This window comes from Mustelus asterias, chromosome 15 (assembly GCF_964213995.1).
Source record: "Mustelus asterias chromosome 15, sMusAst1.hap1.1, whole genome shotgun sequence".
Taxonomy (NCBI): domain Eukaryota; kingdom Metazoa; phylum Chordata; class Chondrichthyes; order Carcharhiniformes; family Triakidae; genus Mustelus; species Mustelus asterias.
Window position 1 is genome coordinate 64,963,055 of NC_135815.1, and position 27,561 is coordinate 64,990,615.

The following is a 27,561-nucleotide window of genomic DNA, read 5'->3' on the forward strand; positions in this document are numbered from 1 at the left end:
ACAGTATATTAGTGTAACACAAAGCAATACCTAGCAGGAACTTAACAGCATGTTGTTGCTGTTGTGTTCAAAGTGTGCCAAGAGATGGTCTGCACTTCCTTTTCTAGTTTTACAAGGAGTATGTGAAATGCATTCAACTATATTGTACACTGTGATACAATATAATTTGCCAAATGTCAAGGAGGCAAAAACAGGACACAAGGAGAACAGAGAGGATTAATGAAGGCACATCTCCAGCTAGTGATTGCTGTACAATAACTGCATTTACAGTATTAACTATTATTTTTATTACAGGAGAATATTGGAAACAAGGTGCAGTCCCTTAAGTCATGCTGACTTCAATTTCAATGAGCAATCAGCACACACAATTGTGAGAAATGCTATCCAGTATGCATTGGCTAAAAAAGCAATAAACATGCAGCTTATAAACGGCAGGATCAGATACATGTACAATCTATTCCATACATTCTCACTGAACCAACAAGAGATGTAGGTCACTGTTGGGTGACAAGAAAGTGAGCCATGCACTCTGCTTCTCTCTAGGAATGCTCCTTTTCAAATAGTGTATTGCATTACTTATTTGCAGATGACAGAGAATAGTCTAGCAGCCCAATAACGGAAATTTCATCAGGTCAGCACTCTCCCATGATACCAAAGGGGTTCTAAGAACTGTACTCAGTCCTAATATTGAAATTGTGCTGCAATGGAGCACAAGCAGCAACTGCAAGAGTCTAAAAATAGTTCATGCGCAACCGGATGAATCTGTCTCTTTACTCTGTCTTGGAAGACAAGTCAAAGACTGACTTCAAATTCGTCCTTTCCTCAATACACGATTATTCATTTTAATACCCAGAAGGGGTGTAGCTAAGGCAAACAACATAACCTACATTCGCTGATCAAACTCAGTTTAAAATGAATGGCCAGAAAAATCTACCTCAAATTTTAAGAGTTCTTAAGCAGTATGTGAAAATTCCACAAAGTCAGATTATTAGTAACTTAATTTGTCACGATCAGCATCAACAGGAATGGAATATATTAACCGATTAATCTGAAGCCGTCCACATTGCTTAGAGTAGGTTCATTGGTGTTAACCCAATTACCTTCAATAAGCAGATAACAAAAATGTTGGAAATACAAATTGCAATGTTAGTAGGGTACATTCAGATGAAATTATATAAAGTGTAAGCACTTTAGAATGAAAAGTGAAATGTAAACTAAATCAAAGAATACAATTTTAAAGGTGATGCCCGAGCAGAGAAACCTATTCGTGCTTACAAATCCGTAGAGGCAGTACACATTAGGAAGTCTGTAAAATTTGGGTGTGGTTGATAGTCAAGAAGAGTTGTAAACTGCATGAAATTAACCTGGGCAGGTGGGCAGAAAAATGGACCCCAATTGTGTGAAGTAATGCACTTAGGAAGAACTAACAAGGGAAGAGTATAAAAAATAAATGATAGGATACTGAGAAGCGGAGAGGGTACACGTCCATAGATCCTCAAAAGTGAGAGATATGCTGATTAAGGTAGCATATGGAAACTTTTTTTTCAAGCGGCATAGAAAATAAGAGCAGGAAATTTGTAGAACTGAACAAAGCAATAGTTAGACCACAGCAAGAATACTGCATGCAGTTCTGGCCACTGCATTGTACAGGAATGATGTGATCACACTAATGGGTACAAAGGAGAATGTTGTTGGGAATTTTGTTCACGTGAAAAACATTAAATAAGCTGAGCTCGTTTCCTTCGCAACAGAAGCAGTTGAGGACAGATTTAAATTAAGTCATAAAAATGAGGGGTTTAAATAGACGAGAAGGACCTATTTCACTTACCGGAGGGCTCATAACAAAAGGGGCACAGATTTAAAATATGGTGCGTGCTGTGGAGAAATTTTTTCAGTCAGTCTGGAATTTACTGCCAGAAAAGAAGAAACCCTAACTGCATTAAAAAGAATACCTTACAAGTGCTGAAACCTACAAGAATACAAACCAAGAGTTGGAAGGAAGCGATTAACTTTTTGATCAGCTTTGACCTTATAATGGGCCAAAAGGCCACCTTGGATGCCATAATTCTTTTATGCATCCAAGTTGATATGATTGTCTTAAAAATACACATAATCAGTGGCTTTATGGAGGTATAGTGGGCTCAAACAAGCAGTTAAACTTTTATAAACCACCATTTTGGTCTCAGTTGTGAGTATTTTAGGATGGACATTAAAGGCTTGGAGGCTTCAGAGATTTCCCTTAATGGCATCAGGGATGAGAGACTTCAGTTTTGCGGAGAACAGAGAAGCTGCAATAGTTTTCTCTGTTTTAAAGGAAAACAGTGACAAGATTTAACAGATGTTCAAAAGTATAAGATGTTATAACAGGGTAATTAAAAGCCAGAAAATACAGATTAAACATTGGTGGTTAAAAAAATCCAGGGACGGCGAGAATTTCTTCTCCAAACATAGCAAGTTGTGAAGATCTGGAATGCACTGCCTGAAAAGGGTGGTGGAAGTAGATTTTAAAAGGGAATTGGAGTCACCAAAAGGAGAAATTTGCAGGGTTGGGGGAAAGAGGATTGGTGGAAAGTGCTTTCAAATGGCCAGCACAGGTACAATAGGCCAAATAGCCTCAATCTATACTGTATGATGGCTGGATACTAACACTGGCAACAGAAATCTAACACTCCGAATCTATTGAAAGTTATATAAAACAGAGCTTACACAAGTTGTATTAATATATTTGAAATTGGCCAGCTGATAGGGGTGAGTGGTAGTTGCTGCTGTTGATCACTTTTTCAAAAAGAGTTATTTTATTTAACTAATTTGTCAATGAAATCAGGATTTTAGGGATGATCTTAAATTACTTGCCGTCAGTATTCAAATTTCCACAACGGTCCCTCACCACCCTAGCTCTGAACTGGAGTTGTTATTTATTTGTTCTTAGGATAGAAATCATAGAAACCCTACAGTGCAGAAAGAGGCCATTCGGCCCATCGAGTCCGCACCGACCACAATCCCACCCAGGCCCTACCCCCATATCCCTACATATTTTACCCGCTAATCCCTCTAACCTACACATCTCAGGACACTAAGGGGCAATTTTTAGCATGGTCAATCAACCTAACCCGCATATCTTTGGACTGTGGGAGGAAACCGGAGCACCCGGAGAAAATCCACACAGACACGAGGAGAATGTGCAAACTCCACACAGACAGTGACCCGAGCCGGGAAGCGAACCCAGGTCCCTGGAGCTGTGAAGCAGCAGTGCTAACCACTGTGCTACCGTGCCACCCTGTGTGGGTTTGGGAGGTGCTGTTGAAGTGCAACTTAGTGAGTTGCTGCCACTATGGTGGAGGGAGTGAATTTGTATGGTGGCGGACACGTTGCCACCAAATAAGCTGCCTTGCTTGGTATGGTGTTGAGCAGGTAGGTGGAGAGTATTCAGAACTTGTGCCATATAGGTGGTAGGCAGGCTTTGGGAAGTCAGGTGTGTAACTTGCTGCAGAATTCATTGTCGCTGTTCTTGTAGCCACAGTATCTATAAATCGGTGGTCCAGTTAAACTTCTGGTCAATGATAATCCCCAGAATGCTGATGTTGGGGGATACAACAATGGTAATAACATTGAATATCAAATGGATTTTAGATTTTCTCGCATCGTCCCTCTTACCCTATCCAACTTGTTAGTATTCATGAGGTTTGCTCCCTTGAACCTATTCCTACTAAACCTTTGCTCCCTGGATCACATGCTAACTGATGCTTAACAATTCTCTCTCCACCTTCAAATCTATAATCCCTTTCCTCCTCAGTTCTTGCAAGCTACTGCACCAGTTTCCTTTGTCTCTCCAAATTCCAATGGTCTGTTGCATCCCAAATCCATTCCTATTTTTCTCCATCAACTCCATGACCGAATCCCTTCAAGTAGATTTTTGACCCTGCCACAGTATCAGAACTCAGTCACAATCAACTATCCCTTCTCATCCTGCCTGTAGCCCTTGAGACAGCTCATCACACCAATATGCTCCAACATCTCTCCACCAATGTCCAACTGACTGGGATGTAATTTGCCTTGCTTCACTTCCACTCCTATCCATCCAGTTGCAGTTAGAGCATCACTTCTAACCTTCCTCACTTCTGCAGTCCCCAAGAATCTATTCTTGGCCCTCTTCTATTTCTCACCTTGACAACATTATCCAAAAGCATGTCAAGTTCCACATATACAATGACAACTCTTAACATAGCATTGCTTTCAACCCCTCCACCATCTCTAATATGTCAGACTGCTTGTCAAACACCCGGTACTTCATGAGCTCAGTTGGCTGGGCGGTGGGTTAGTGATCCAGAGCAAAGTCAACAACATGGGTTCAATTCCTGTACCGGCTGAGGTTATTCATTAAGGCCTGCCTTTTCAACCTTGCCCCTCGCCTGAGGTGTGGTGACCCTTGGGTTAAATCACCACCAGTCAGCTCTCCCCTCAAAAAGCCTATGGTAATCTGGGACTATGGCGACTTTACCTTTAACTCCATTATCAAACATTAGCTAAACTACTGGAAAAACTGAAACCACTGTCTTTGGTACCCATCATAAAATCCGTCAATCCTAGCCACTAATTCTATACCTCTGTTTGGCATTTATCTGAGGCTCAACGAGACTGTTTGAACATAGAACAGTACAGCACAGAACAGGCCCTTCGGCCCACGATGTTGTGCCGAGCTTTATCTGAAACCAAGATCAAGCTATCCCACTCCCTATCATCCTGGTGTGCTCCATGTGCCTATCCAATAACCACTTAAATGTTCCTAAAGTGTCTGGCTCCACTATCACTGCAGGCAGTCCATTCCACACCCCAACCACTCTCTGCGTGAAGAACCTACCTCTGATATCCTTCCTATATCTCCCACCACGAACCCTATAGTTATGCCCCCTTGTAATAGCTCCATCCACCCGAGGAAATAGTCTTTGAACGTTTACTCTATCTATCCCCTTCATCATTTTATAAACCTCTATTAAGTCTCCCCTCAGCCCCCTCCGCTCCAGAGAGAACAGCCCTAGCTCCCTCAACCTTTCCTCATAAGACCTACCCTCCAAACCAGGCAGCATCCTGGTAAATCTCCTCTGCACTCTTTCCAGCGCTTCCACATCCTTCTTATAGTGAGGTGACCAGAACTGCACACAATATTCCAAATGTGCTCACCAAGGTCCTGTACAGTTGCAGCATAACCCCACGGCTCTTAAACTCCAACCCCTGTTAATAAAAGCTAACACACTATAGGCCTTCTTCACAGCTCTATCCACTTGAGTGGCAACCTTTAGAGATCTGTGGATATGGACCCCAAGATCTCTCTGTTCCTCCACAGTCTTCAGAACCCTACCTTTGACCCTGTAATCCACATTTAAATTAGTCCTACCAAAATGAATCACCTCACATTTATCAGGGTTAAACTCCATTTGCCATTTTTCAGCCCAGCTTTGCATCCTATCTATGTCTCTTTGCAGCCTACAACAGCCCCCCACCTCATCCACTACTCCACCAATCTTGGTGTCATCAGCAAACTTACTGATCCACCCTTCAGCCCCCTCTTCTAAGTCATTAATAAAAATCACAAAGAGCAGAGGACCAAGCACTGATCCCTGTGGCACTCCGCTAGCAACCTGCCTCCAGTCCGAACATTTTCCATCCACCACCACCCTCTGTCTTTGATCAGATAGCCAGTTACCTATCCAATCGGCCAACTTTCCCTCTATCCCACACCTCCTCACTTTCATCATAAGTCGACCATGGGGAACCTTATCAAACGCCTTACTAAAATCCATGTATATGACATCAACTGCCCTACCTTCATCAACACACTTAGTTACCACCTCAAAAAATTCTATCAAATTTGAGAGGCACGACTTGCCCTTCATGAATCCGTGCTGACTATCCCGAATTAATCCGCATCTTTCTAAATGGTCGTAAATCCCATCCCCAAGGACCTTTTCCATCAATTTACCAACCACCGAAGTAAGACTAACCGGTCTATAATTACCAGGGTCATTTCTATTCCCTTTCTTAAACAGAGGAACAACATTCGCCAGTCCTCTGGCACCATCCCCATGGACAGCGAGGACCCTAAGATCAAAGCCAAAGGCTCTGCAATCTCATCCCTTGCCTCCCAAAGAATCCTAGGATATATTTCATCAGGCCCAGGGGACTTATCGACCTTCAGTTTATTCAAAACTGCCAGGACATCCTCCCTCCGAACATCTATTTTCTCCAGCCTATTAGCCTGTAACACCTTCTCTTCCTCAAAAACATGGCCCCTCTCCTTGGTGAACACTGAAGAAAAGTATTCATTCATCACCTCGCCTATCTCTACTGACTCCATGCACAAGTTCCTACTACTCTCCTTGACCGGCCCTAACCTCACCCTGGTCATTCTTTTATTCCTCACATAAGAGTAAAAAGCCTTGGGGTTTTCCTTGATCCGACCCGCCAAGGACTTCTCATGTCCCCTCCTAGCTCTCCTAAGCCCCTTTTTCAGCTCGTTCCTTGCTAACTTGTAACCCTCAAATCGAGCCATCTGAACCTTGTTTCCTCATCCCTACATAAGCTTCCCTCTTCCTTTTCACAAGTTTGCATTCTTGTTTTCTTCGGAGGAAGACCGCCTAGTTCCATCTCCCCAACACTGTTCAACTCCACCCAATTACATCTCAGTTCAAATGCTGCAGCGAGCCTCAATCATCCCTTTGTTACCTCCTGACTTGCCTATTTCAATGCATTCCTGACCAGTCTCAAAGTTCTACTCAAAGTCAACTTAAAACTCATCCAAAGTTTCATTGTCTGGACCTAAACTTGCATCAAGTCCTGTTCATCCACCTTGATAACCTATATTGATGCTCATCCTGGTTTTCAATGCTCACCATAACCTTGTCTTTTCCTAACCCTTGCAGCCTTAAAGCTGTCCAAATTAGCTGCCCTCCCCAAAATGAGACTTCAATCATTCAAGTTTTAATTGTTCTACCACTGGCAGCCATGTCTTCAGCTGCCAAGGCAAAAATATTGATATTTTGCTATTTTTTAAAAAAACACTTCCTAAAAATCTACTTCTTGGTCATCTGACCTATCTACTTCAGCATCAAATTTTATTTGATATTGCTTGAGAGAAGCATCTTGGCACATATTACAAGTATTAAAAAGTACCAGCAGTTATTGAGCCACCAGAATAGTGCACAATATTTACTCCTTCTGCCATGTGATGAGCACAAAGGATTTAGATGGAGATGGTCACTGATTTTAAAAAGAAAATTGGATGCGCACTTGAGGAAAATAAGCTTGCAGGTTAACAGGATAGAGCAAGGAAATGGGACTGACCGGATGGGCTCGTTATGCCAAATAGCTTCTGTACCACAATGACTTTTATTGTTCTTACATGGGATGTGAGTATCATTAACAATTGTAGCCCATTCCTAATTACTCTGGTGGTAGTGAAGTCTTCTTAAACTGCTGCAGTCTACTTGGTGTGGATGCTAAGAAAGGGAGTTTCAGGTTTTTGGCCCAGGATCTCCGAAAAAGCTTGGAGGGGAACTTGTAGCTGGTAGTTTTCTCATGTATGTGCTGCCCTCATCTTTGCAGGTTTGACACAGTGCCACAGTCTATCTTGTACATGGCACACACTGTTGCTAAAGTCCATTGGTGGTAGAGGGGATGAATACTTAAAGGTGATGGATAGGGTGCAAATTGCTTTTTCATGATTGGTATTGAGCTTGTGTGTTCTTGGAGCTGCACTCACCCAGGCAATCACATTCCTGATTCATATATTGCAGATGGTGGACATGTGTTGAATCAGGAGATTAATTACTCACTGCAGAATCCATAGCCTCCAACCAGAGCCATCATATTTAAAATTACTAGTTCAGTTAAGTTTCTGGTCACTGATAACTCTCAAGATATTAATAAGTCTTTGACTCCAAGGCATGAGAACAAGAATATATACATTTAAAATATGTACTGGTGTATCAGAACTATGCTTTTGAGAGGTGGTGCTACACGAATATGCCATGGAGTAGATCAAATGTAATTTGATTCCCTTTTGAGTCTGTCCTTTCAGCACAGGAGGGCATGGCCCTTAGATAGAAAGAAATTGAGCTGTAAAAAGGATAATCTGGGGATGAGGAGAGTTTGGGAGGAGCAAATAAAACCAAAACGACCCATGGACATGGTTTCACAATGATAGTCCAAGATTAATCTCACCTAAGTATGCCACATCAAGCGGATTAGGATCAAACTGAGCAGTTTCCAGAATAAAACAAAATTAGAAATTTCCTTAAAAAAGATTCAGTGCCTCACGCATAAATAAACTTCAAAACTGAACCTGGTAGAAGTCATTGCATGAATGTGAATATAAGTATAAAATTAGTGAAAGACAAACATTCAAGTTCAGATGGGTTACAAAACAAATGGTCTAACTTTAAATATGCCAATTTTCAAAACAAGGCCTGGATGCAAGGAAAGATCACTTGCAAGTCTAAAGAGTTCCCCAGCATCAGCTAAATTCTTGGGGCAAGACCAGTTTATCTTTTGGTTAGTAAAGTGTTTGTTCCACCTTTTTGTCCAAGGGAACAAGATAGAAGAGACATAAAAATCTCAAATTGTTTACTGTATCTGGAAATTTATCAGCAACTGTTCAACCAAGATGTGGTTATCCAGCAATGTTCAGATACTTCATTAGTAGCACTGCACAAGACAAAACAATTCTTGCAAATTCTTTAGGTGTAAATTCTAAATTATTCCCCCAATTAAGAAAAAAACCAAGAGCAAGCTGTAGGAGCTGAATGACTACTCCAATTCCTATGAGTGCTTATCAAAATAAGGCCACTGACCAGAGGTTAGAAAATTGATCAAAATTATCTTGAGCTCATGGCTTTTTAAAAGTTGGAACAAAAAAATTTCTGAAATGGAGTCATGAAAGAGAAACATTACGGTTCCCATTATTGGTTGTTAGTTCCCTTTCACTATTACAGAACAAGAACACAATAAACAATTATACTTCATTCATGCACATCAATGTGCAATAATTAATTTAAAAAGGTCCAGTGCAATACAAAATACTTACAGTACACTCCTGCATTTCCTGTTCCTTAGTGGCTAGCCTCATAACAAGAATGTTCTCCCTCCGAGCAGACTCATGCTGTTGTTGTTTCAGCTTCTCTTCAGATTCTCTTAATCCACTCACATCATTTGCTGTCATAATATGGAAGTACAAAAAAATACACTACATCAATAAATCTTTGCTTGGGAAATAGTTTTCCTTTGTTTAAGAAGGGTAGCAAGAATAATCCAGGTCATTACAGGCCGGTGAGCCTTACATCAGCGGTAGGGAAATTATTGGAGAGGATTCTTCGAGACAGGATTTATTCCCACTTGGAAATAAGTGGACCTGTTAGTGAGAGGCAACATGGTTTTGTGAAGGGGAGGTCGTGTCTCACTAACTTGATCCAAGTTTTTCGAGTAAGTGACGAAGATGATTGATGAGGGTAGAGCAGTGGATGTTGTCTACATGGACTTCAATAAGGCCTTTGACAAGGTCCCTCATGGCAGACTGGTGCAGGTGGTGAAGTTGCATGATCAGAGGTGAGCTGGCTATATGGATACAAAACTGGCTCGGTCAAAGAAGACAGAGGGTAGCAGTGGAAGGGTGTGTTTCTGAATGGAGGGCTGTGACAAGTGGCGTCTCTCAGGGATCAGTGCTGGGACCTTTGCTGTTTGTAATATAAATGATTTGATTAGTAAGTTTGCGGACGACGCAAGGTTGGTGGATTTGCAGATAGCGATGAGGACCAGAGGATACAGCAGGATATATATCAGCTGGAGACTTGGCAGATGGAGTTTAATCCAGACAAATGTGAGGTAATGCATTTTGGAAGGTCTAATACAGATAGGAAATATACAGTAAATGGCAGAACCCTTAGGAGTATTGATAGGCAAAGGGATCTGGGTGTACAAGTACACAGGTCACTGAAAGTGGCAATGCAGGTGGAGAAGGTAGTCAAGAAAGCATATGGCATGCTTGCCTTCATCAGCCAGGGCATCGAGTTTAAAAGTTGGCAAGTCATGTTGCAGCTTTATAGAACATTAGTTAGGCCGCACTTCGAATATAGTGTTTAATTCTGGTCGCCACAATACCAGAAGGATGTGGAGGCTTTGGAGAGGGTACAGAAAAGATTTACCAGGATGTTGCCTGGTATGGAGGGCATCAGCTATGAGGAGAGGTTACAGAAACTTGGTTTGTTCTCACTGGAACGACGGAGGTTGAGGGGTGACCAGAGAGAGGTCTACAAGGTTATGAAAGGCATGGACAGAGTGGATATTCAGAAGCTTTTTCCCAGGGTGGAAGAATCAATTAATAGGGGGCACAGGTATAAGGTGCGAGGGGCAAGGTTTAAAGGAGATGTACGAGGCAGATTTTTTACAGAGGGTGGTGGGTGCCTGGAAACCGTTGCCGGGGGAGGTAGTGGAAGCAGATACGGCAGTGACTTTTAAGGGGCGCCTTGACAAATACATGAATAGAACATAGAACATTACGGCGCAGTACAGGCCCTTTGGCCCTCGATGTTGCGCCGACCAGTGAAACCAAGCTAAAGCCCCTCTAATCTACACTATTCCAATATCATCCATATGTTTATCCAATAACCATTTGAATGCTCTTAATGTTGATGAGTCCACTACTGCTGCAGGCAGGGCATTCCACGCCCTTACTACTCCCCGAGTGAAGAACCTACCTCTGACAGCTGTCCTATATCTATCACCCCTCAATTTAATGCTATGTCCCCTCGTGCTAGCTATCAGCATCCGAGGAAAAAGGCTCTCACTATCCACCCTGTCTAATCCTCTGATCATCTTGTATGCCTCTATTAAGTCACCTCTTAACCTTCTTCTCTCTAATGAAAACAACCTCAAGTCCCTCAGCCTTTCCTCGTACGATTTTCCCACCATACCAGGCAACATCCTGGTAAATCTTCTCTGCACCCTTTCCAACGCTTCCACATCCTTCCTATAATGCGGCGACCAGAACTGTACGCAATACTCCAAATGCGGCCGCACCAGAGTTTTGTACAGTTGCAGCATGACCTCATGGCTCCGAAACTCCATCCCTCGACCAATAAAAGCGAACACACTATGCCTTCTTAACAACCCTATCAACCTGGGTGCCAACTTTCAGGGATCTATGCACATGGACACCCAGATCCCTCTGTTCATCCACACTACCAAGTATCTTACCATTAGCCCAGTACTCTGTATTCCTGTTACTCCTTCCAAAGTGAATCACCTCACACTTTTCCGCATTAAACTCCATTTGCCACCTCTCAGCCCAGCACTGCAGCTTATCCATGTCCCTCTGTAACCTGCCACTTCCCTCCGCACTGTCCACAACTCCACCGACTTTAGTGTCATCCGCAAATTTACTAATCCATCCTTCTAGGCCCTCATCCAGGTCATTTATAAAAATGACAAACAGCAGTGGCCCCAAAACAGATCCTTGCGGTACACCACTAGTAACGGAACTCCAGGATGAATATTTCCCATCAACCACCACCCTCTGTTTTCTTACAACTAGCCAATTCCTGATCCAAACCACTAAATCACCCTCAATCCCATGTGTCCGTATTTTCTGCATAGCTTACCATGGGGAACCTTATCAAACGCTTTGCTGAAATCCATATACACCACATCAACCGCTTTACCCTCATCCACCTCTTTGGTCACCTTCTCAAAGAACTCAATAAGGTTTGTGAGGCACGACCTACCCTTCACAAAACCGTGCTGACTATCCCTAATCAAATTATTCCTTTCTAGGTGATTATAAACCCCATCTCTTATAATCCTTTCCAAAACTTTGTCCACAACAAAAGTAAGGCTCACCGGTCTATAATTACCAGGGTTGTCCCTACTCCCCTTCTTGAACAAGGGGACAACATTTGCTATCCTCCAGTCTTCTGGCACTATTCCTGTAGACAACGACGACACAAAGATGAAAGCCAAAGGCTCTGCAATCTCCTCTCTAGCCTCCCAGAGAATCATAGGATAAATCCCATCCGGCCCAGGGGACTTATCAATTTTTTCCGTTCCAGAATTGCTAACGCCTCCTCCTATGAACCTCAATCCCATCCAGTCCAACAGCCTGCATCTCAGTACTCCCCTCAACAACACTGTCCCTCTCCTGCGCGAATAGAGACAAAGAATATTCATTTAGTGCCTCTCCCATCTCTTCAGACTCCATGCACAACTTCCCACTACTGTCCTTGACTGGCCCTAATCTTACCCGAGTCATTCTTTTACTCCTGACATACCTATAGAAAGCTTTAGGGTTTTCCTTGATCCTACCTGCCAAAGACTTCTCATGTCCCCTCCTGGCTCTTCTTAACTCTTTCTTTAGGTCCTTCCTGGCTAACTTGTAACTCTCAAGCGCCCTAACTGAGCCTTCACATCTCATCTCAACATAAGTCTCCTTCTTTCTCTTCACAAGAGATTCAACCTCTTTAGTAAACCACGGTTCCCTCACACGACTGCTTCCTCCCTGCCTGACAGGTACATATTTATCAAGGACACGTTGTAGCTGTTCCTTGAACAAGCTCCACATTACAATTATGCCCATCCCCTGCAGTTTCCTTCCCCAACCTATGCCAGCTAAATCTCGCCTAATCGCATCATAATTTCCTTTCCCCCAGCTATAACTCTTGCCCTTCGGTATATACCTATCCCTTTCCATTGCTAAGGTAAACGTAATCGAATTGTGGTCACTATCACCAAAGTGCTCACCTACCTCCAAATCTAACACCTGGCCTGGTTCATTACCCAGTACCAAATCCAATATGGCCTTGCCTCTTGTTGGTCTATCTACATACTGTGTCAGGAAGCCTTTCTGCACACATTGGACAAAAACTGACCCCTCTAAAGTACTCGAACTACAGCTTTTCCAGTCAATATTTATAAAGTTAAAGTCCCCCATAACAACTACCGTGTTACTTTCGCTCCTATCCAGAATCATCTTTACAATCCTTTCCTCTACATCTCTGGAACTTTTCGGAGACCTCTCCTTTCCTGTTTCTAACCTCAGCCCAAACTACCTCAGTACACGAGTCCTCATCAAATGTCCTTTCTGCCACTGTTGACTAACAATGCCACACCTCCCCCTCTTTTACCACCTTCCCTGCACTTACTGAAACATCTAAACCCTGGAATCTGCAACAACCATTCCTGTCCCTGCTCCATCCATGTCTCTGAGATGGCCACAACATCGAAATCCCAGGTACCAACCCCTGCTGCAAGCTCACCCACCTTATTCCGGATGCTCCTGGCGTTGAAGTATACACACTTCAAACCACCTTCCTGCCTGCCGTACTCCTGCGACCCCGAAACCTCATCCATGACCTCACTACTCTCAACCTCCTGTACACTGGAGCTACAATTCAGGTACCCACCCCCCTGCTGAATTAGTTTAAACCCTCCCGAAGAGCATTAGAAAATCTCCCCCCCAAGATATTGGCACCCCTCTGGTTCAGGTGCAGACCATCCTGTTTGTAGAGGTCCCACCTACCCCAGAAAGAGCCAGAATAGGATGGGAATAGAGGGATATGATCCCCAGAAGGGTAGGGGTTTTTAGTTAAGTCGGGTAGCATGGTCAGTGCAGCCTTGGAGGGCCGAAGGGCCTGTTCCTGCGCTGTAATTTTCTTTGTTCTTCATACAGGGTATTTCCAATTATGATTTGTCTAAAATGTGACCATGCCAAAATTAGGTTTTGGTTGTACATAACATATCAACACGGGCATGAAACTTTCATTACTCCCTCCAGTCGAGATATTAAAGTGGCATTAATCAATATGTCTGGCGTGTTCTGAGCTTAGATTTAAAAGTCAGTTTCTGAAAGCAGCATCTCCAGTTTAGATTTATTTTACCATAAAAGCCATGTGCAGACCAATTTTCATGCAGCTTTTATGATTTAGAAATCCAAGGCATGGATTTAATTCCCATTATTCAATGTCAATACGATTAAATGCATAGTTGTGGCAAGGAAAATAAGAGGTTCACTTTGGGTTGAAGAATGAAAATGACTAAACGTAACAATCAAATTCGGCCTCTGATAACAAAGGAGAAATAATAATTGCTCATCCTCAAAATCACCTCTTACTGCTAATGCAAAAAAAACCCACCTGAAAAGTATAAAGGAATTACAGCAAAATGGAACATGGGGATTAGAACTTTCACCAAATGTGGCCTAATCTTCTGCATATCCATCAAAACTGAAGTGCTCGCTCTTTCTCCACAGATTGTCTGACTGTCAGACTTTTCTGTTTTTATTTAACATAACTCCACTGCTTTTGAATTCTATTCCTCTTGCAATAAACATTTTGTTTCCATTTTCATGGTTTAGTTAACTTGATTGGTTGGTACTTTTAATGATTTGTGAATCTGAATTCTAGATCCCTTTGCTCTGCCATCCAAATATGTTTTCATTTTCCAAGGAATAAGTGGGCTTTATCCCCATCAAATGCATCACCACATATTTGGCATTCAGGAATAGTGATCATATTAATGTACGATTTAGATCATTTATATCTATAATGAAAACATTTAATGAAGGAAGGGATCATTTCAGTGAACGGAGGGGAGATCTGGCTCATGAAAATTGGAGTCAAAGACTCGCAGGCAGAAATCTAATTGAACAACTTGTAGACTTTAGGGTTTGGGTACAGTCAGTGCATTCCCAAACAAGGGGGCAAGTGATTGAGGTTAACTCAGTAATGCAAGGAAGAAGCAGGTTGAATAAAAAGGTAGAGAAGCGAGAAAGGAAATTAGAAGGACAAAGAGAGTAAGATGCAAATTGGTAATTAAATATATTTTAAAAAACCAAGGTTTGCTACAAGCATGTTAACAGCAAAACGTTTATGATTGAGGACCAGAGGCATGGCTGAGGTACGTGAACCCGCTTATCAAGATACAGGATTTGGCCGAAAATGCTAAATGAGAAGATTGCTGGGCGCACTTGGTGAGATAAAATATATATTAACAGATGGTAAAGGCTGGCAGTACTTACAGTGGATAAGTCAGTCAGTCCAAATGGGACGCAGCCCAGTATATAGAGTAGAAATTGCAAATTGCCACTATTGTCTAATCCTCATCAGACACAGGTGCCAAAAGGATTTGTGGATTGCAAATGTGATAACCTTGTTCAAAATAGGGGAGAAAGATAAATCTGGCAATTACGGAGAAATTAGCTTAATGTTGGTAGCTTGGAAGCTTTTATAAACGTGGACTAATAAAGGACAGCTAGTTTTGATGACAAACTGTATTTGACTGACTTGGTTGAGCTTTAAAATGTGGCAAAGAGGGTGAACGAGTGCAGTGCATTTTATACTGTGCATTTTCAAAAGTACAACATACTAGATTTGTTAGTAAAGTTGAAGTTCATGGGATAAATGAAGCAGCAGCATGGATTTTAAAAAATGGCTAAGTGACTAAAAATGTAGATTTCTGAAGATTGCTCTTTTCAGACTGGAGCAGTGTCTCCAAGGTTCAGTTGTTTTTGGTATATAAATCACAAAGGTACAAGGCACAATTTTGAAATTTGCAGCGGATATGGAAACTGGAAATAAGTGGAAAAAATAATATTCTTCAAGAGACCAGACGGGCAGACAGATGATATCCGATGCAGAAATACACAGGGTAAAAGTGAGACAATTGATGCTAAATTCTAGAATTTTAAAGGACATGTAAAACAAGAGAGACCTGGGGGGTGTTTTTGCACAAATCATTTAAGGTGGCAAGAGGTTGCAAACATATGAATTTGGAGCAGACATAGGCCTCTCAGCCCCTTGAGTCTGCTCTGACATTAAACACTATGGCTGACCTGACTGTAACCGTAACTCCATATTTCCGCCTAATCTTGATAACCTATCAAGAATCTATCTACGTCTGCCTTAAAAATATTTAACAATTCTGCATCCATCACCTTTTGAGGAAGAGTGTTTAAAAGTCTCCAGACCCTCAAAAAAATTCTAATCAGTCTTAAATGGGTGACCCCTTATTTTTAAGCAATAGTCCTTAGTTCTAGATTCTCTCACAAGAGGAAACATCCTTTCCACACCCACCCTGTCAAGGCCCCTCAGGATCTTTTATGCTTCAATCAAGTCACCTCCTGAAAAATACAAGATTCTGAGATTGACAAAGCAGTTAACTGATCTTGGGCTTTAAAAACAGAAAAACTGTAAACAAAAGCAAGGGAGTTGGCAAAACCTATCTGAAACAATAGTCCATTTCCAGCTGGAGAGTTGTTTCCAATTCTGGACAGTATGCTTTGGGAGGGATACGAAAGCTATGACGAAGGTACCGAAGAGAATTACCAGAATTATTCCAGGGAGGAATTATTACAGTTATTTGGCTAGACTGGAGAAGCTAGGGTTGCTTGCCTTGTTGCAGATAAGGTTAAGAGGAGATTTTGAGAGAAGTATTTAAAGTTCCTATTTTTACATATGATAAACAGGCTGGGAGTGTGGTCGTTGATTGGAAGTCAATAGCATGCAATGCCTGACTCTAAACAAAATTTGTAGGTGAATAAAAACAGGCTCCAATATTGTTTCCTTCACCGTCTGATGGGTATAGATAGAGTGAATGCAAACAGGCTTTTTCCGCTGAGGCTCGGGGAGAAAAAAACCAGAGGGCATGGGCTAAGGGTGAAAGGAGAAAAGTTTAAAGGGAATATTAGGGGGGGCTTCTTCACGCAGAGAGTGGTGGGAGTGTGGAATGAGCTGCTGGATAAAGTGGTAAATGCGGGGTCACTTTTAACATTTAAGAAAAACTTGGACGGGTTCATGGATGAGAGGGGTGTGGAGGGATATGGTCCAAGTGCAGGTCAGTGGGACTAGGCAAAAAATGGTTCGGCACAGACAAGAAGGGCCAAAAGGCCTGTTTCTGAGCTGTAATTTTCTATGGTTCTATGGTCTGGCTGAGTTTTTAAGTTAATATCCCACCACCTGAATACAATTAACCCCCAATGTATATACAAGGGGTTGAATGGCCTCCTATGACAGACAATTTATGATTCCATTATTGGATTTAGACATCTGGTTGGAAAAAAATCTTTAAAACAAAAAGTGCTTTGGAAACCCAGGTGAAATGCTTATTTTGTTGAGTTAGTAAGCACCAGAGGATTCTCCACAAGGACATATGGTCAAGATTTGAGGAGGCAGTGACGCAGTGGTAGTGGTCACTGGACTAGTAATCCAGATATCCAAGGTAATGCTCTGGGGACCCGGGTTCAAATCCCACCATAGGTGAAATTTGAATTCAATAAAAATCTGGAATTTAAAAGTGTAATAACCATTAAACCATTGTCAATCGTCATAAAAACCATCTGGTTTACTAATGTCCTTTAGGGAAGGAAATCTGCCATCGAATACATTCAAGGAGGAAATGGATAGATTTCTACATCATAAAGATAGCAGTGAATATGGGGAGTGTGTGGGAGTATGGCATTGAGGTAGCAAATCAGCCATGACCATATTGAACGGTAGAGCAGGATCAAATGACCTACTCCTTTTCTATGTTTCTATATTTTTCTTGCCCATTTACCAACAACTGGATTATATGAAAGCTCAAACTACAAGTTTTCTAACACGCTATGTTGTTGCCATGCTGACTTCCAGACAACAAAAAAAGACTACATCCAGCAGGTTTTGCAGCTGACTTGACGAAATGGAAAAGACTGCTCAAAGTATACAAGTGCCACTTAATCAAGAACCATAACCCCAGAATTCATCTTCATTGCACAAGTAAAACAAATCTAAGTTTATGCAACTGGTGACCACCACCCAATTACCAATTTTCTGTAGCTATATTGATTTATAGATATTTTTGTTGTTAGTTACAAGCAAAATAAATTAACTTACAGCTGAGCTCTGAACACTTGGTCTCTAACGCATGCACATAGACTTCTTGCTGTTTCCATCTAGAGGAAGGAAGGGAGCCATATGTTAAGATACTTAACCATTTCCTCAGCAAACACCAAGTAAAAACTAGAGTAGTTGCATTAGCACATACAATCCAATTTGAACATGGGAACTGAAGCAATGTTTCACCCTCTTGAGCTTCTTCCACCATCTAATTAAATATGGTGGATATGCAATTTAATTTACAAAACTTGATTCTGTGAATTTTGTGTAACAAAAATCAACCAATCTCAGTTTTTAAATTTCAAATTGACCTAGCCTCAACAGTCTTTTGGGGAAAAGCCCAAAATTTCCACTATTAATTGTGCTCCTGACATTGGTGAGCAAAAAGGTTACGATCAGGTATTGACCAACTAATAGCATGAGAAAGAGAGGGGCATATCTGCAGAGAGAGGATGATAACATTTTCACCAGCAGCAGAAACTAGGGATAAATGGGCCTTTACCAGGTTGGCAAGTTGCAACAAATGGAGCACCACAGGGATCAGTGCTGGGGCTTCAACTATTTTTAATCTACGTCAGCAATTTGGACAAGGGGGCTGAATGTTTGGTAGCTGGTGATAGTGACCAGAATAGGTAGGAAAACAAGTTGTCAAGATGTGGTAGAGAGTCTACAAAGGGATATGGACAGGTTAAATGAGTAGCCAGAAATTTGGCAGAGGATATATAATGTGGGAAAATACAAATTTGTCCACTTTGGCTGGAAGAATAGAAGAGCTGTATATTACTGAAATGGATAGAGATTGCAGAACCCAGTGGTAGGGGATCCAGATGTCCTGGTACATGAATCACAACATATTAGGATGTTGCCTGGTATGGTGGGAAAATCGTACGAGGAAAGGCTGAGGGGCTTGAGGTTGTTTTCGTTAGAGAGAAGGTTAAGAGATGACTTAATAGAGGCATACAAGATGATCAGAGGATTAGATAAGGTGGATAGTGAGAGCCTTTTTCCTCGGATGGTGATGGCTAGCACGAGGGGACATAGCTTTAAATTGAGGGGTGAGAGATATAGGACAGTTGTTAGAGGTAGGTTCTTTACTCAGGAGAGTAGTAAGGGCGTGGAATGCCTTGCCTGCAGCAGTAGTGGACTCGTCAACATTAAGAGCATTCAAATGGTTATTGGATAAACATATGGATAATATTGGAATAGTGTAGATTAGAGGGGCTTTAGATTGGTTCCATTGGTCAGCGCAACATCGAAGGCCGAAAGGCCTGTACTGCGCTGTAATATTCTATGTTCTATTAGTATGCAGGCACACCATGCGATTAGGAAGGCATATGGAATGTTGGCATTTATTGCAAGAGGAATGGAATACAAAAGTAGGGAGGCTTTACTGCAGCTGTATAGTGCCTTGTGAGATCCAATCTGGAATACTGTGTACAGTTTTGGTCTCCTTTGGAAAAAATGGTACAATTGCGTCATCAGTTGAGAAAGTTTACTTGACTCATTCCTGGGGTGAGGGGCTTAACTTATAAAAGAAGATTGGAAGGTAAGGCCTTTACTCTTTGGAGTTTAGAAGACTGAAAGATGCTCTTATTGAACCATAAAATCCTATGGGGATTTAATATGGTAGATACCAGAGAACACAGTTTAAGAATAGAGATTCAAGATGGAGGGGAGCAGAATTTTTTTCTCTTTAAAAAAAGGATTATTAGTCTGTGGAATTGAGGTTGCATCATTGAATTTATTCAAGGCCGTGTTGGACAGATTTGCAATAGACAAAGGAGCACAGGGTTGTGGGAGGCAGAGGCAGACAGCAAAGTTGAGTTGAGATACAATCAGATCAGCAATGATCTTAATGGTTGGTGGAGCAGATTCAAAGGGCTGAATGGTCTACACTTGGTCCCAAGTCCTATGTTCCTATAAACCACAGAAATGCAACTACTACAGAATTGAGATACGGGATCTTAGAATGGCAGTCAACATAAAAAGAAACCCAAATATCTTTTACTGGCACATAACTAGAAAGCAGATAGGAAAAGGTCAATTGGATCCGATTAGGGGCATAGGATGAAGCATAGGACAAAGCTAGAATGCATAATGTACACATTGTATTAGCATTTACGGAGGAGGAATCTGACAACAGATCATATTTCCTAGATATGGGGGAACGTGTCAGAGAACTGGAGAGTGGCAAATATGACATCCATATTTGGTGTGTGAAAAGTGCTAGCAACCAGAGGTCAGTTAGTTTATCAATAGCGGATGGGGTTTTAGAAATTATAAAAGAGGGAGAGAGAGATAATCAGAGACTGGAAGAATTTTAAGTTAAATACCGACAGCAGGATTTGTAAAAGTCAGATCTTGCTCACTAATCCAACTGAATGTTTTGATCAAATAACCAAGGAAGTTGATGAATGTACACAGATTTTAAGAAAGCATTTGACAAAGAGCCACATAAAAGGCTGGCAAACAAAACTGAGGCCCATTCCTCCATTACAAGGTTAGGTTTTTTAGGGAATATAAAGACTGACAAATCCCCAGGGCCCCAAGGCTGCTCAGGGAGACGAGAGATGAAATCGCTGGGCCTCTGACGCAAATCTTTGTCTCATCACTGGACACAGGTGAGGTCCCAGAGGATTGGAGGATAGCTAATGTGGTCCCGTTATTTAAGAAGGGTGGGAAGGATAACCCGGGAAATTATAGGCCGGTGAGCTTGACGTCCGTGGTAGGGAAGTTGTTGGAGAGCATTCTTAGAGATAGGGTGTATGCACATTTAGAAAGGAATAAACTCATTAACGATAGTCAGCATGGTTTTGAGAGAGGGAGGTCATGCCTCACTAACCTGGAGGAGATTTTTGAAGAAGTGACTAGAATGGTTGACGAGGGAAGGGCCGTGGATGTCGTCCAAATGGACTTTAGTAAAGCGTTTGACAAAGTCCCTCATGGTAGGTTGGTGCAAAAGGTTGGATCTCATGGGATAAAGGGGGAGGTGGCTAGATGGGTGGAGAACTGGCTTGGTCACAGAAGACAGAGGGTGGTAGTGGAAGGGTCTTTTTCCAGCTGGAGGCCTGTGACTAGTGGTGTTCCGCAGGGCTCTGTATTGGGACTTCTGCTGTTTGTGATTTATATAAACGATCTGGAAGACGGCGTAACTGGGGTGATCAGCAAGTTTGCGGACGACATGAAAATGGCTGGACTTGCAGATAGTGAGGAACATTGTCAGAGGCTACAGAAGGATATAGATAGGCTGGAAATTTGGGCAAAGAAATGGCAGATGGAGTTCAATCCTGATAAATGCAAAGTGATGCATTTTGGTAGAACTAACGTAGAGGGGAGCTATACGATAAATGGCAGAACCACAAAGGGTGTAGATACGCAGAGGGACCTGGGTGTGCAAGTCCACAGATCCTTGAAGGTGACGTCACATGTGGAGAAGGTAGTGAATAAGGCATATGGCATGCTTGCCTTTATAGGACGGGGCATAGAGTATAAAAGTTGGGGTCTGATGTTGCAGCTGTATAGAACGTTGGTTCGGCCGCATTTGGAATACTGCGCCCAGTTCTGGTCGCCACACTACCAGAAGGATGTGGAGGCTTTAAAGAGAGTGCAGAGGAGGTTTACCAGGATGTTGCCTGGTATGGAAGGACTTAGTTAGGAGGAGAGATTGGGTAAACTGGGGTTGTTCTCACTGGAAAGATGGAGGATGAGGGGTGACCTAATAGAGGTGTATAAAATTATGAAAGGCATAGATAGGGTGAATGGTGGGAAGCTTTTTGCCAGGTCGGTGGTGACGCTCACGAGGGGTCATAGGTTCAAGGTGGGTGGGGGGGGGGGGGGGGGGGGGGGGGGGGCGGTGCGGTTTAACACGGATATCAGAAGGACATATTTTACACAGAGGGTGGTGGGGGCCTGGAATGCGCTGCCGGGCAAGGTGCTGGAGGCGGACACACTGGGAACGTTTAAGACTTATCTAGATAGCCACATGAACGGAGTGGGAATGGAGGGATACAAAAGAATGGTCTAGTTTGGACCAAGGAGCGGCGCGGGCTTGGAGGGCCGAAGGGCCTGTTCCTGTGCTGTATTGTTCTTTGAGAGTTAGTGTTGAATTGGATTAAATATTGGCTTAAGGAAAAAATACTGCAAGTCATGGTATTATTCAGACTGGCAAATAGTAGGTAGTAGTGTGACCAAGGGTTTAGAGCTAGGAGCACTGCTTTGTTATATATAAATTCCTGTTTAAGGGAGGGAGGCAGAAGATGGGAAATTATAGGCAAGTTAGCCTGACCTCAGTCGTGGGCAAGATCTTGCGAGTCCATTATTAAGGATGAAATTGCAGAGTACTTGGAAATGCATGGTAAAATAGGGCTGAGTCAGCATGGCTTCGTCAAAGGGAGGTCACGTCTGACAAATTTGTTAGTATTCTTTGAGGAGCTAACAAAGAAGTTAGGCAAAGGAGAGCCAGTGGACCCGATTTATTTGGATTTCCAAAAAGCCTTTGAAAAGGTGCCTTACAGGAGGCTGCTAAGAGGCAATGGTGTTAGAGGCAAGGTATTGGCAAGGACAGAAGATTGGCTGACTATTGGATTCTATGACAGACAGAAGGCAGAGAGTGGGGATAAGGGGGCCCTTTTCAGGATGGCAACCAGTGACTAGTGGTATTCCACATGGATCAGTGTTGGGACCACAACTTTTCACCGTATACATTAATGATCTGGAAGATGGAACGGAGGGCATGGTTGCTAAATTTGCTGATGACACAATGATATGTAGAGGGACAGGTAATGTTGAGAAAGTGGGGAGGCTGCAGAATGACTGCTTAGGCTCTGGTCAGACCCCATTTGGAATATTGTGAGCAGTTTTGGGCCCCATGCCCAAGGAAGGATGGCTTTCCTTGGAGGAGGTTCACAAGTATGATGCCAGGAATTAAAGATTTGTCATATGAGGAGTGTGGAGGAGTCTGGGCCTATATTCAACGGACTTTAGAAGGATGAAGGGGGATCTAATTGAAACTTACAGAATACTAAGAGGCCGAGATAGTGTGGACGTGGAGAGGATGTTTTCATTAGTGGGAGAAACTAGAACTCGAGTGGACAACCTCAGAGTGAAGGGGCGCTCCTTTAAAACTGAGATGAGGAGGAATTTCTTCAACCAGAGGGTGGTGAATCTGTGGAACTCATTGCCACAGAAGGCCAGGTCACGGAGTGTCTTTAAGACAGGGATATATAGGTCCTTGATCAATAAGGGGATCAAGGGTTGTGGGGAGAAGGCAGGAGAATGGGGATGAGAATCATATCAGCATGACTGAATGGCAGAGCAGACTTGATGGGCCAAATGGCTTAATTGTGCTCCTATATCTTATGGATATTTGAATACAGTAGCATTTCAAAATTTGCCAATGAAACCAAAACCTGGAGGAATGGCAAACAGTGAGGATGATACAAATCACCTACAACATGATAGATAGGCTTGCTGAATGGTCAGGCAAGTTGCAGATGTGATGCAAAGCATTTTGGCATAGGGTCTAGGGAGAAGCAATTCAGATTTAATGTCAGTTCTAAAAGAGTATGCAGGGACAGAGGGAACTGGGCAAGACATGAGTTCTTCAGGATCTTGGACTTCACAAATCAAGAACAAAAGCAGGGAAGTTATGCTGAACCTTTTTAAAGCTCTGGTTAGGTTCCAACTGAAGTATTGTGTCCAGTTCTGCTCACCACACTTTAGGATGGATGTGAGGAGAGGGTGCAGAGATTTACCAGAATAGTCCCAGGGAGGGATTTACTTAAAGGTTAGGTTAGAAAAGTGGGATTAATCTCCTTGGAGTAAAAGGGGATGAAGAGGAAATTTGACTGAAGTGTACAAGGTTTTGACAGGTTTGGATAAGTTAAACAGAATCAGGAAAAACATGTCCTTTTAGCTAATGCTACAAGGACTAGAGGGTGCGGCAGAAATGGAAACAAATGAATTATTCCAAAGGGAAACTGGATGAGCACTTGGGGGTTACACCTGTAAGCTTGACACCACTGACCACTTCTGGGGTGGGAGGAAGAGAATGACGACAGAGGAATGAGGGTAGCTGCCAATCAAGCAGGCAGCTTTTCCTTGGATGGCATCAAGTTTCTTGAGTGTTGTTGGAGTTGCACTCATCCAGGCGAATGGACAGTATTCCATCACAACCCTATTGTGTGTCTGTAAACGGTAGACAGCTGCTTTCGGTAGTTTGGGTAGAGGTGATTTACTGGCCAAATGATTCCCAACCTCTGATCTGCTCTTGTCGTCACAGTATTTGTATGGCTGGCCCATTTTAGTTTCTGGTCAATGATGGCTCCCAGGATATTGATGGAGAAGAGATGTTTTGACTCTCTCACAAACATTACTTGCCACTTAACAGCTCAAGGTCTTGCTGCACATGAACACAAACTGCTTGAGTATCCGAGTTATATCGAATACAACTAAACATTGCACATTCTCACTTCTGACATTAGGACAGTAGGAATGTCATTGAAGAAGAAGCTGAACATGATTGGGCCTAGGACGCTACCCTGAGGAACTCCTTCAGCAATGTTAAAAACAAATACTGTGGATGCTCGAAGCCGAAACAAATGGCTGGAAACAGAAAATGCTGGAAAATCTTAGCAGGTCTGACAGCATCTGTGGAAAGAGAGCTAGAGAATAGTCAGGAGGGTCATCCTGACTCAAAATGTTGGCTCTATTCTCTCTCCACAGGTGCTATTAGACCTGCTGAGATTCTCCAGCAGCGATGTTCTGGGACAACAGACATTTTCAACCACAACAACCAGAAGTGGCTTCCTCCTGTGGTCTCGTGAGAAAGGTCATTGAGCTGGTAAACCACTAGAGTGATGCTCTGGGGTTTCAGGTTCAAATTTCACCTCAATACACAGTTAAATTTGAATTCTGAAATAGACCTCCTCCTGTGGCAGGCGAGGCTCACCTGATTAATCTCCAGGCTCCAATTTCCACTCAATTTGATCCTTAACTTTAAAATGATGATCTACAGAAGTTGTTTATTCCTGTTTGACACAAGAGTGGTAAGGGAACTGCGGCCAAATCATGGATTACAAGGGAAATTAGAGATAGTATTAGATTCAAAGAAGAGGCATACCCATCAGCAAAAACAATGAGGATTGGGAGGAGTTTAAAATTCAGCAAAGAAGGACCAAGGGATTGATTAAGGGGGAAAATAGAGTATGAAAGCAAGCCAGTAGGAACATAAAAAAAACTGACTGTAAAAGTTTGTATATGTAAAGAGAAAAAGATTGACAAAAACAAAATGTAGGCCCCTTAGTCAGAAATGGAAAAAAATCATAATGAAACGGCTGAGGGACTAAATTCGTACTTTGCTTCTGTCTTCACAAAAGACAACCTGAATAATGGACCATAAGTTAGGAGGGAAACAAGTTTTAGCGAGGAGCTGAAGAAAATCAGTATTAGTAGAGAAATTGTTTTGTGGAAATTGAAGGTAGATAAAATTTCCAGGGCCTGATAATCTTCATCCCAGAGTATTTAAGGAAGTAGCCCTGAAAATAGTAAATCCATTGGTGGTCATTTTCCATAATTCTTTGGACTGGTTCCTACAGATTGGAGGATAGCTAATGTAAGCCCGCTATTCAAAAAGAGAGGTAGAGAAAAAACAAGGAACTAAAGACCAGTGAGCCTGAAATCAGTTTTGGGGAAGTTGCTGGAGTCCATCATCAATGATTTCATAGCTCAGCATCAGACAAAGTCAGCATGGATTTACAAAGGGAAAATCCATGCTGGACAAATCTATTGCAATTCTTTGAAGATGTAACTAGTAGGGGTGACCAAGAACCGGTGGATGTAGTTTATTTAGACTTTCAGAAGGCTTTTGAAAACATTTCACATAGCAGACTACTAAAAGCGCATGGGATTGTTGGTAGTGTCTTGAGATGGGTAGAATCATAGAAACCCTACAGTGCAGAAACAGGCCATTCGGCCCATCAAGTCTGCACCGACCACAATCCCACCCAGGCCCTACTCCCATATCCCTACACATTTACCCACTAATCCCTCTAACCTTCGCATCTCAGGACACTAAGGGGCAATTTTAGCATGGCCAAACCTAACCCGCTGGTTAGCAGACAGGAAGCAAAGTGTTGACATAAATGGGTCTTTTTCTGAATGGTAGGCAGTGACTAGTGAGGTACTGCAGGGATCTGTGCTAGGATCCCAACTGTTCAGTTTAATCTTCCAAATATTAATATACAATGGAAGATGAAACTAATATTTTATCTCCAAATTTGCATATGATACAAAGTTGGCTGGGAGGGTGAGCTTTGAGCAGGCTGCATAGATGCTTCAGCGTGATTTGGACAGGTTGAATGAATGGGCATATGCAAGGCAGATGCAGTATAATGTAGATAAATGTGAGGTTATCTACTTCGGTAGCAATGATCGGAAGACAGATTGTTATTTGAATGGGTATAAATTGAGAGGTGGATCAGCAAGATCTGGGTGGCATGGTGGCACAGTGGTTAGCATTGCTGCATCAACACCAGGAACCAGAATTCGATTCCCGGCTTGGGTCAATGCCTGTGTGGAGTCTACATGTCCTCCCCGTGTCTGCCTGGGTTTCCTCCGGGTGCTCCAATTTCCTCCCACAGTCTAAAAGACGAGCTAGTTAGGTGCATTGGCCATGCTAAATTCTCCCTCAGTGTACTAAACAGGCACCGGAGTGTGGAAACTAGGGGATTTTCATAGTAACTTCATTGCAGTGTTAATGCAAGCCAATTTGTGACACAAGTAGATGAACTTTAAACCTTGGTGTCCTGGTGAATCAGTTGCTGAAAGTAAGCACACAAGTACAGCAGGCAGTAAAAAAGGCAAATAAAGTTAGCCTTCATTGCAAGAGGATTTGAGAATAGGAATAGGGATGTTTTATTGCAATTGTACAAACAGGGTGTTCGTGAGGCCTTGAGTATTGGAGAGTTTTGCTGTCCTTATCTGAGAAAGGATGTCCTTACTACAGAGGGAGTGTAGCAAAGGTTTACCAGGCTGATTCTTGGGATGGCAGGTCTGTCATATGAGCAGAGACTAAGTTGGTTAGGATTATATCCTCTGGAGTTTAGAAGAATGAGGGGGGATCTTATAGAAACTTAAAATTCTAACAGGATTAGACAGGGTAGATTCAGAAAGTGTTCTTAATGGGGGGGGGTCCACTTTGAGGATAAGGGGCAAACCTTTTAGGACCAAGGTGAGGAGAAATTTCTTCACCCAAGAGCGAGTAGTGAATCCGAGGAATTCACCACCACAGAAAGTAGTTGAGGCTAAAACGTTGTGCAATTTCAAGAAGAAATTAGATATGACTATGACACAGCTCTTGGGGTAAAGGGATCAAGGGATATTGAGGGAAGACAGGATCAGGATACTGAATTTGATGATCAACCATGATCAAAATGAATGGCGGAGGAGGGTCGAAGGGCCTAATCTTGCTTCTGATTCCTTTGTGCTAGGTATGACCTTAACCAGTGGGGAGTTTGCTTCTCCCCCCCACCCGCCCCTCATCTTGTGGCCGCATTGAGAACACAGTCAGTCAAATGTCCCAAGGGCAGCCACTTTCACTTCAAGAGTTGAGCTCTTATCAACATCTGGACAAAAACTGATGTGCTCCAGA

General features: G+C 42.5%; 1 protein-coding gene across 15 annotated transcripts in view; it reads right to left on the reverse strand.

Annotated features, from left to right (window-relative positions):
- Positions 1-27,561, reverse strand: part of wtap (WT1 associated protein) — a 68,564-nt gene that overhangs the window by 24,998 nt on the left and 16,005 nt on the right. For 9 of the 15 annotated variants that reach the window (XM_078230011.1, XM_078230015.1, XM_078230017.1 and 6 more), the window contains exons 4-5: positions 17,910-17,968; positions 9,080-9,207 (exon numbers count right to left, since the gene is read on the reverse strand). In XM_078230011.1, the coding sequence (XP_078086137.1) occupies positions 9,080-9,207; positions 17,910-17,968 (187 nt within the window). The remainder of the gene's footprint in view (positions 1-9,079; positions 9,208-17,909; positions 17,969-27,561) is intronic. The other 6 variants (XM_078230025.1, XM_078230020.1, XM_078230024.1 and 3 more) reach the window with 1 other exon arrangement.